General features: G+C 36.1%; 1 protein-coding gene across 5 annotated transcripts; it reads left to right on the top strand.

Moving 5' to 3' along the window:
* The first annotated feature begins 3,676 nt into the window (after nt 1–3,676).
* Nucleotides 3,677–9,850, top strand: LOC107479348 (protein ALTERED PHOSPHATE STARVATION RESPONSE 1). 5 transcript variants are annotated; one of them, XM_021138447.2, is made up of 7 exons: nt 3,677–3,897; nt 4,538–4,623; nt 4,701–5,806; nt 6,045–6,214; nt 7,035–7,258; nt 7,777–8,107; nt 9,083–9,226. In XM_021138447.2, exons 3-7 carry the CDS (start codon nt 5,053–5,055, stop codon nt 9,092–9,094), a joined length of 1,491 nt encoding a protein of 496 aa, XP_020994106.1. In that variant the 5' UTR covers nt 3,677–3,897; nt 4,538–4,623; nt 4,701–5,052; the 3' UTR covers nt 9,095–9,226. The 5 variants fall into 5 exon arrangements, with proteins under 5 accessions (XP_020994106.1, XP_052114707.1, XP_052114709.1 ...); XM_052258747.1 differs by having other exon boundaries at nt 3,681–3,897; nt 9,118–9,850; XM_052258748.1 differs by lacking the exon at nt 3,677–3,897 and adding an exon at nt 4,053–4,090 and having other exon boundaries at nt 9,118–9,850.
* Nucleotides 9,851–10,985: the final 1,135 nt, after the last annotated feature.

Below are 10,985 nucleotides of genomic sequence, written 5' to 3' on the forward strand. Positions count from 1 at the left end.
CTATATATTTGTCTGTATAGAAAAGAGTATGCAAATTCTCCTGTTATCTCTAACAAAAGAAATGAAAATAAAATTTGCAAGTGTTGCTACATCATACTTTCTTCCTGTACCAATGTATGATTAAGCAAGATAGTCATTTTCAAGTGAGGTGGATTTCATGGATTTTCATGCATGTCTATTTCATGTGTCTCGTACCATGGAATTTTAATTTTTGGCTATGACAAGATGAATTTAGTTTTGGTTTTAGCTTTATCTTTTTCTATGTTTATGTTCTGACCCCCTCCCTTTAACTTCCCCAACACACACACACACATTCTTTTTTGAAAAAACTTATTTTGTTTATTTTTCCTTTGATACACATGTTTGTATTATATTTTGTTTTCATGTAGCAATGATATAGATAATAATGAAAATTTATTTTTATGAATGTTGACATCAAAAGGAATAAAGATGTAAATCAAAATCAAATCAGTACCGATTAACAAAATAACTAAGGGAACCAACCTGAAAATAAGGGAGTGCTAGACCGAAAGAGGGAGTAGACGGTGGGCGATGGTGACAGGATGGAGTTCGAATTAGAATATGGTTCCAACCAAAATACACAAGATAAAAGGATGAAATTGGAGGAAAATTAATCGGTCAACAAGCAAACACATTAATTGGGACAAAATTAAGAATACAAAGGGGGGAAATTGGAACAACATGGCAAGGGGGAAGAATGAACCAATGAGAGGGAAAATTAGGGCTTAGGCTATAGGGTTTAGGGAGTGATCGAGTAGCGCACAACAGGGCAAGGGGGAAGGATAACGACAACAGGATGGATCGGTAGTCACGTGACTCCATGAAGACACGGACATGCATGGTGGAAGGAGGAACAATAGAAGTTCCCTTCCACTTTTCTTTCGCCTGCGGGAGCTACACGGTGTAGTGAGCAAATCAGTGATGGGAAAGAACGTAGTAGCTGGAATTGATGGAAGGGAGCTACCCGACGACAAGGATTCGCAAAGCTTGTGATTCGCGCCTTTGCTCCCTTTGGGTTCGTGTGAAAAAGAGAAGATTGGCCCTAGACTAAGAAAGGATAAGATTTTATCCTTACTCTCCAAAATGCTATTTTCTGCGGTTGGGACCTAAAACCGCTGCTATCCCGATTAATTTGGAACAGAGCATGATAACACTATCAAAACTGCCGCTATTCTATTAATTTGTGGCGGTTTAAAAAATCATCGGTAATTTGTCGTGGCAATTTCCCGTGTATCTTGTAGCGATCATTAATTCTATGTGTTTTCCATTTGCTATGTTCTTTGTGTACTTGTTTGTATTATGATTTTTTTTTTGTCCATTTATAATCTGTAAGTTATGATAAGGATAAGAGAAAAGATTAATAAAGAAACTCTGAAAGTTAAGAATACGGAAAGCTAGGAAGAGTTAGTAAAAGAACTAAGGTTAAGAAATTAAGTAACAAAATACTTCAGGATGTTAAACCCAAGAACCCTAGGAACAACAAGAGAGATATGTTTTCGTGTTAGTATCTTACTGGGAACCATATAGGTTCTCACCCCTTCTCTTCCCCTTCCTCCATAGTTGGAGGATTCTGACTTGATCACTGCCATTGGAGTTATATTCATAAAGGTACCAAAGGAGCATGTGTTTTAGGACCCTTACAGGTGATACTGCGAGTAATGCTCGAGACTATTCCTGAGATGAAGTCTGCAAACTTGTGCCTCGACAGTGGAATGATTGTAAGGTAGATAGTTCTTGTTTGTTAGACTCTGTTATCTTTCACTTTTGTAGCCTTTTGAGGGATAGGACTTGATATTTTCTTTGGTTAGCCCGGGTACCAGTTTAAGGATTTGCTGCATAGAGTAGGTATCTGGGGAGTTGCTAGTCTGTATGTATTTATGTATATATATGTGAATGACGTTTTATTTAAATTTATGAATTATATGCCATTTGTTTTTGCCAATGCTATATTAACTATTTTATATCATGATCTATATGGTGTATTTATGCTGAAGCCTAAGTCTGACTTTAAAACAAATAAAATAAGAGTATAAACCTGAATAATATATGCAATTTTGCTAGTGCGATAGGCTCATATGTATTAAATATTAAAGGGTTTAGAGTTTTAAAGGGTTACTGAGAAGTAGCACCTGATAACTGGCAGTGATCCGGACTTGCTGAAAATTGGGTCACTACAAATTATGCATAAGGGCTATGTAATTTTGCGGCGGTTGAAAAGAAAACTGCCGCTAAACGCAATAGGCCGGTTTGGCAACACATATTTTTTCCGATGCTAAATGTCATGTTTGCAACAATTTGGTCAAGCTGCCACTAAATTTTGATAGCATAGCAACATCAATATATTTTGCTGCATTAACCACCGTTAGATTTTAAATTATTCAGTGATTATTTTGTTAACAATTTTTTTTAGGAATTTTTTTTATCAATGTCTGGATCTTTTGGATATCAAATTGATAATTAACTATTTTTAAAAATCTTCTAGTTTGCTTAGTGATTCTATTTCTCTTTAACCAACGTTTTCAAAATGTTTTTTCTAATGACTTTGCATAAAGACGTTTTTGACAACTTGAAATAGCTGCTTTGAAAAAAAAAAAAAAACTCCAACAATTCAATTCTTGATGAAAAATGAAACAAAAGAAGATGCAAGAAAATTTGGTATGGCGATAATGTTCAATATTTAGTAGTCAATTGAAAGACAATAATCACAAGCAGCCATCGAGTTGTCATGAAGGATATTAAACCTTTTCAGTCATACATTTGCATTCCCGTGTGACAAACAATGCTATCTTAATCCTAAAAAGTTTACCAAAAGATAAAGTGCAATGTCCATCTTGCAAATAAACTAAGGAGGCTAATGACTAATGATAAAACTTTAGATGTATCTTAAACTTTAAGGTATATATAACTTTACACCCGTTCTCTGTCGGAATTCCACTTCAAAAGAACAATGTTAACATTGCCAAATCAATGTCCAAATACAGATAAGTCTTTGATTTCAGATTATCTGTCAGACAAAGCTTTAATAAAGTGTTTAAAGAATTTCAGGAGTTTCATTCAATAATTCACCTAATAAACAATTCTGCCATAAAATTAAATTAAAATGCATGTTAAAAGTTTAGAAGAAGTTTATCGAGAAGCATCCATACATCCCCATGGCTATGTTTGAATGTGCCTATGAATGAATGATTGATTGAATAATAATAATAATAATAATAATAATAATAATAATAATAATAATAATAATAATAATGTGTATTTAGGAATTTTCCTTTCTTGAGAGGAATAATGAGACTAATCTTTTAAAATACCTACAGCTAAGGGCATAAATGAATATTTCATTTAATCTTGTAAGGGGAAAACAGAGAAAAAAAGAGTAAGACTTTCGAGAAGGATAAGATAGAAAAAGTAACAGAAATATTTTATATTTAATATTTTGTTGACAAAATTAGATAGATATAAAATTAATTTAGTATATAAAATATGAAATTAATTTTAGTGTGTTGTCACTTGTCAGTTTAAAATTATATATATCTCTCTCTCTTATTACATAACGTTTTGTGAACAAACATAACAATATTTTTACGTTGATCACATTAATGAACAGTAAGGATGTAGTTGGACGACCTGAGAAAAATTAAACTTTTCAAATCATTGTTTATGAGAACTTTTATATAAGTTTACAATTTATCATCACTACTGATAAAATACCGATGTCCGGTGCACTGCATTCATGCTCTCTCAAATCTCAAGTACCTTTGAGCCACATGATATGCTCAAAGACCACACGCGCACGCCCATACACGCACTACGATGCTAATAACAACTAATTAATCTCTAATGTTGTTGTTGTTGAACCATGTGCTGCTGCATGCTCTGGTAACGGTGTCTCCCTTTCTACCACTTTCCTTCTAAATAAATTGTGTTTAGTAAAGCAACAACGAGTGGGGTTTCTAATTCTATTGAATGCTTCTTTTTATTATTAATTGTTATTTTAAATGTGGATATTCCCCCTTTATGTTTTCACATTTTGCACAACGAACAAATATGGTTGCAAGGGGTGAATCAGTGTGTGAGTTTGCATTGTAGAATGATGTTTTCTGAATGCTGAGTACAATTTTGGTTATATATATTTTCGTCCACTCCCTCTCTCTCAGTCTCTCTATATTTTCAAATATGCTCCTAATACGTAGAAACTTTTTTACTGAACTTGGGAGAATCCATTTGAACGTGTTGCAGAAGAATTGTTTATGCTGAGTGAAACAGTGGTTTGTCTCAGACAGCTTAGTTCTAAGTCAGAATAACTGTTTTCCTCTCTCTCTCTCTCTCTCAACGCTTTTAGGGTCCCTGTCACAGAATTCTGATACCATTTTGAATTTCTGCCGGGATCTCGGAATTTATGTTTGCAGCTGTTTCTTTTGTTATAGCTTAGTACCCTGTTTGGTTTGATCATGGGAATGTGTTTCTTATTCTCCATTTCGAGGTTTTTGATTAGTGTAACAAACATACTATTTTCCAGATTATGGGCTATTTACTCAAGCAAGAAATATATTGGAAAAACTGATGAAGCTGGATTTGAGTTAGTTCGTGTTTTTAGTGTTTTTGGTAAGATTGCAGTTGCTGACTTAGTACTCTGTCTTTATTTGTTCTTTGTGATTCATGTAATTTTTTGCTTTTTGTAGGTGAGGAGAATTTCTGGTTGTCGAAAAATTGGTGGTTGCAAAGATTATTGAGTTACCAGAATCCGTTAACAAAGCAAAGTACCTGAGCTCTTGGCATCACAAAAGATCGCTGCATAATAAAGCTGGAGGTTTTATGTTGAAAGATTTATGATTTGTGAGCTTCATAATTAAGTTGTTGAAAGGAAGGTGTTTGTTTTCTTGTGAAATTTGGATGAAGTTAGAGTTAAGACGAATGGAGAAAGTCCTACTGGCTATTCTTGATTATTTTGCAAAAATAGTGTAGCTTTGTCGATTGGATTCTCTGATATTCAGCTGTGAAAGGTGTAATTGGCTAAGCAATTATCTTTGTAACATGGGTTGTATTTTGTCAAGTTTTGATGAGGATGAGAACGTTGGCATCTGCAAAGAGAGGAAGAAACTAATAAAGCAGCTAGTGAGTATTAGAGGGGAGTTTTCTGATTCCCTTTTAGCATATTTGAAAGCATTGAGGAACACTGGTGGCACCCTCCGGCAGTTCACGGAATCTGAGATTCTAGAATTTGATAGTACCTATAATGGTGTTGCAGGGCCGCCTTCTCCTCGCACTCATCTCCCTACTTCCCCAGTGCGACCACCGCCACCACTGCCTCCGCTTGTCGCTGACGAAGTTACACCACAGGTTGCCCAAGAGGTGACCTCTGAGGATGTTTGCAACAATGTTCCTCCAATGCAAAATGATGCAGGTATGGGGTCCTGGATATTTTCGACCGAAGTTCAAAACTTTGAAATAGTGGAATCAGCAGAGGACGAGAACTGGGAAGAAACCAAAACAGAATTTGAGGATGAAGACCAGGAACCAGAAGTTGTTCTGAGTGGTGTAAGATCACGTAGTGGAAAGCAGCCAGTTGATGATAATACCTCCACCAGAAGCTTGTTTGGAAAGGAGGGTACAGATATGCCTGTCGTTGAGGTCAAGAGAACTAGAAGGGAGAAAACATTGGAGGCAATAGGTACAGAGTTAGATGAGTTTTTCCTGAAAGCATCAGCTTGTGTAAAGGAAATTGCTATTCTTATTGATGTCAGTGGAGGAGATACTCTTCTGCGGTCTAATTCTGGGCATCTAGATGGTAAGGCTACAATTTCATTTGCTGTAGAAGAACAACGGATAAGGGCTTAATCCCATAAGTAATTAACATGAAAACTTAAGTGGAAAACAATTGTAGTAGAATATTTAGGACAATCGGCATGTCATTGAATACAAGTTATTCCCTAACATGCCGATTGTGATTAAGTGATTAATTCCTGTGTATTCTGGCGATGGGATTTATCACTCACATGTTTATTTTTGACATCATGTATTTGTAGGGAAGAGTGGCAATTCTGCAAAGGTCTTCAGTATATTGTCACGGAGTAGGCATCGAGCCAGAGATGCTGCTGAGTCTTTTGGTCCTAGCGAACCATGCAAGCCTGGGGCTCATTGTGCCACCCTTAAAAAGTTACATGCTGCAGAGAAGAAACTTTTCAAGGCAGTAAAGGTAAGCCAAGATACTATAACCAATCAGCTATTCAACTTACTTCCTTTTATTTTAATTCTTTTTACGTTCTAAAGAAAAAGAAACTCCCTGTTTAGTGCAAATGTGAAGCAAAGTTGTGTTTTCAATGGGATTCATGTAGTCAACCCCATCTAGTGGGATATGGCTTTGTTGTTGTTGTTTGAAAAATCTTATGATGTCCTAGTTGCTAGCATATCCAATGAAATGACTGGTTTACTACTATCCCTTTGTTGCTGTCCCAATTCCAAGTATGTTGGAAATATTGCAGAAAGATCTGTTTTGTCTGCTTCATACTTATAACTAGACATGCTTCTTTATGTTTTAGTAATCATGGAGGTAGTAGAAACTATTATGGCTTTATTGATGGAGGAAATATTTGGAGTTGGACATTTTATTAGAATAGATCATGGTGCCATCCATTGTTTTAGTGACATAATTATTGAAGAGTAAAACTTATAAAGATAATATTGAAAGTTGAGGTCTTCTTTTCTTTTATTTTTTTTGATATATTCTTTTTTGAATTGAAAAAAATTGAGTGGGTATGGAAGATTTATAATTACTCCCCATTTATAATTACTCCCCATTTAGAATTAGTGACCCCATCTACAGGGACTAATTTACATACCACTCAGCAACCAACTCATAGGTTGGTTTGATATACTTCAACTACAATGTATTACGCTTCAATTATAAATTTCATTATATTTGACTTCTAAATTTTAACACTAAACCTTGTTTTTGGATTTGAAATCGTTAGGCATGAATGTCTTTCTTTTCTCATTGTTTAAAATGTGTCCTGTAGGAAGAAGTAATCGTCAAACTGGAGTTCGAGAGGAAGTCTTTATTATTGCAAAAGCAAGAGAATGAGAACATTGATTGGATGAAGACTGACAAAACTAGATCAAATGTTGAGAACCTGAACTCTCATTTATTGGATCTGCGACAATTGATCACCGAAACAACTTCATCAATTTTGTACCTTATAGATGAGGAGCTGTTACCCCAGCTGGTTGCATTAACTGCAGGGTATATCTCTCTAAATTGGATACACTACACTTTCTCCAACTTAATAATTTCTTAGCAATTAGCATCATTCCGATTTTTTCAATAGTTTTTATCTTATATTCTAGGAAATATGTCAAGGGTGGTTGTTCATCTTGTTCAGTTGCATTCATAATGATGTTGTGCCATTACAATTATGTTATGGATCTTGCATTGGTTGTCATCAATGCAGTTGCATATTTCGTCTTAAACATGATGTTTAAGAATCCACATTGCTTGTTACATATGCTATAATAGCATCAATAATAATGAGGCAGTGGCTGCTTTTTTATAAAAGAGAAGGGGGAAGAGAGCTGAAAAGAAGAGATGTGATTTTTTCCGAGAGGAATTGCATGTTGAATTTGCCTGATAAAGAATGATACTTAATGTCATTCTCTCTTGAATGTTGCAAAAATAGTGATTCAGTTGACAGACGATGAACATGATTGAATATTGTAAATATATCTGAATCATACCATGGGTTTCTCTCTAAAACCTTGCAGGTTGATAAAAATGTGGAGGACAATGAATAAGTGTCATCAGGCCCAAACACTCATTTGCCAGCAGCTGAGTAACCTCAGCGATAATCAAAACGTATTACAAAACACCGAAGATCATCACCGGGCTACCATTCAGTTTCAGACAGAAGCCTCTTACTGGTACTCTAGCTTTTGCAAGCTTGTGAAATCTCAACGCGAGTACGTAAGGACCCTCTGTAGGTGGATTCAGCTTACCAAATGCCTCTGGGATGGCCATGAATCTAGCGATAATTCCTCATTGATTCATTCCATTTGTCAACAGTGGGAACTTGGCCTTGACAGACTACCTGACAAGGTACTTTCTTACCAAAATTTGTTGTCAGTTTGTTTCTTTTTCCTCGATTTTTTTATTAATTATTTTAGTAGACGCTTCTAAGAAGAGACTATCAAGGCATAGCTCTGGATTTTCTTTTTGTCTTTTAGTCAGTTTAGTTGAAAGTAACTAAAATTAGCGCACGCGACCTACTCTTGTTCTTGGCTTCCAGCTTTTCAACTTGAACGCAGAATGAAAAGTTTTCCAATTCTATTCAAGTTTGTCAAATCCAAGTTTTATAGTAAGCTAAGTAACATAGTCAAGTAACGTACGATTGTAAACTCAAGTTAACTTAGAGAGTTCAACTATCATACATGGCTTTACTTGTGTACTATAAAGTATGATCAAATTTAGTAAGTCTCTATCGTAAATTTATAAACATTTCTTTTGTACCTTTATCAAACCTTTTTCAGACTAACGAAAGTCTTAAACGTTTTGGGACCAATCTAAACCGTCACCTCTGCACATGGTCTCATAACCTTTTCCTCCGAGTGGAAATGAGCCCGATCCATGTCATCTACATGACTACATCATCATTCTATGTGACTAGGACGACTGTGCCATTCCTTATTATGACTATGGCTAGCACACAATTACAATCAGTGTTTACCCTAGCGTTGTCACTATTTTCCACTTACCCCATCACTAAGATCTCTACGTACCTACCTATCATCTAGTTTTATCAGCATATTTAAAAAAGGAAACTTTTAACGGTTCTTGATCTTACTGAACAAACCTGGAAAGACATACTCTTCTTTGCATTTTTTTTTCCGTTACTAAATTTTGGTGTGTATATATCTCCATGATCATGAGTTTCTAAGCCCACCACAAATTTACCAACATGACTTATTCTGAATGAACACTTCTTACTGCTGCAAGAAAAAACATTTTTTACTTTCCTCATTAGGTGTAGAGTATTTCATAATGCAGCTGGATTTGTTCTTTGTATATCAGCAGTCAGGTTTATAATTTTTCTGGCACTGCGGTTACAGGATGCCTCTGATGCAATAAAGGGCCTATTGTCATCTATCCATTCCATAATTGACCAGCAGGCGCAGGAAGATAACATTCTGAAGCGGTTGAACAAACTCAAAATGCGGTGGCGAAGATGCTCGGAGTCCCTGAGCGAGATGGAGGAAAAATTCAAGTACACCTTTGAAAATGAAGATATACCTGTTAATATGAGCCCCATGCACCCGTTATCGCTTAAAAGAAACAAAACAGAAGCCCTGAAGAAGGAAGTAGATCGTATGACAGCAACTTACATGGGTGCTGTCCAGTGTAGTAGGACCATGACTCTAAATCACCTCAAAACTAGACTTCCCCAACTTTTCCAGTCACTGATGGAATTTTCGAATGCTTCGGCCGAGGCTATTGAGGGTATCCAGAACCCTGTCGAACAAGTAGAATCCACTGATACTACTGCATCACAGAACTGATGAGTAATTTCTTTTGATGTGGTGCTTTGAGAAGAGTTAGTCTATGCTTCAGATTGATTATGAGCTGAAAATATACTTTGGTGATGTATATAGTGTTGTCATTCTTGAGGATATGTAGACTGAAAGAAAATTGAAAAGGAGAAATGTATGTATACTGAAATCAAATGTGATAAAATCAAATGAGAAGAGGAGGTTTAATTTCTCTAAGGAACATTGGATTTTGACTCGCACTTCCATATTCGGTCCCAGCGAATTCAATATATGAATTTGAAAGTTTCGCATTTCATCTAATTTTAGATGCGTACAGTGTACAATATACCCTCTGGAAATCCTTTTAAAAGTTTAAAATGGAAGTAATATCCAAAAGAGCCATGTTATTTCACCAATGGAATACGTACCTAGTTAGCAACTGCCAACCACGGATACGTACGTGATCGTGACTATGGTTTTACCGAATTATCCTTCCCGTTTTTTTTTCCATTCTCATGCGTGGTTCATATCTAATCTCGCTCACCTCTCTCTCCACTTGTTTTCTCCCAAAACTCGTTTTCCCCCAACACTTAAATTCCGTTTTTTTTATTTGTCTCCAAAGAATATATCCTCTTTTTTCCTTCTCTACAAAAATCCCAACCAGTACACTATTTATCCTCCTCAATGCCACAACAGAATTGCAGTGTCACAACAAAATCGCGGCGTCACAATAAAATTGGGGTCTGATAGTTGACTCCTTTAACGATTACGTTACTGTGTTTGAGGTATGTAGTCTTTAACCCTCTACTGCTTTATACTACTTGTTTTACCTAGCTGAACTCAATTTTGAGATTTGAGATTTGATTGGATGATTATATCAATACTTGTGATTTTGACGATTTCGGAGTTTCAGTTTGATTGTTAACGGAGTTTGTTGAGGGAAACACAGGGCAGTTTTACCTAGCCAAATTTTGGCTTTCATCCATTAAATTCGTGTTTGATTTAGGATTTCATCAACTTAATTCGTAATTCATGTTTCACGTTAATTTCGTTGAACTGGACACGCAGGGGTTCCGTGGGCTTTCACACAGGCCGTGTGAGAAAGCAGTTTTCTTTGACATGCCTATGCTAGAAGTCAGATGGTTGTCAGATGATCCATGTGAGAAAGCGTCTCGCTTTAACACGTCCGTGCGAGAGATCAGATGGCTGTCTCACGACCTGGGTGATAAAGTGGCTCGCTTTGAGACAGATCGTGCGAGAGATTAGATGGCTGTCACACAGCCCATGTGATAAATTAGAGGACGGGAGAGGACTGTGATATAGCCCGTGCGAGAATCAGACTGATGTCACACGGCCTGTGTTGAGAGATTAGACTTGTTTTTTTAGTTTCAATATTGAATTAAACAAATTAAGAAATGGCTTCTGAAAATTGCTTAGGATAGTTGCAACCA

This window comes from Arachis duranensis, chromosome 3 (genome assembly GCF_000817695.3).
Source record: "Arachis duranensis cultivar V14167 chromosome 3, aradu.V14167.gnm2.J7QH, whole genome shotgun sequence".
In the NCBI taxonomy this organism is placed as follows: Eukaryota; Viridiplantae; Streptophyta; class Magnoliopsida; order Fabales; family Fabaceae; genus Arachis; species Arachis duranensis.

Bases quoted from the DNA above. Each gene is read 5' to 3' on its own strand.
- LOC107479348 (XM_052258747.1), top strand. From the start codon at position 5,053: ATGGGTTGTATTTTGTCAAGTTTTGATGAGGATGAGAACGTTGGCATC. The intron at 6,215-7,034 runs GTAAGCCAAGAT...TGTGTCCTGTAG, and splicing joins AACTTTTCAAGGCAGTAAAG to GAAGAAGTAATCGTCAAACT. The intron at 7,259-7,776 runs GTATATCTCTCT...AAAACCTTGCAG, and splicing joins CTGGTTGCATTAACTGCAGG to GTTGATAAAAATGTGGAGGA.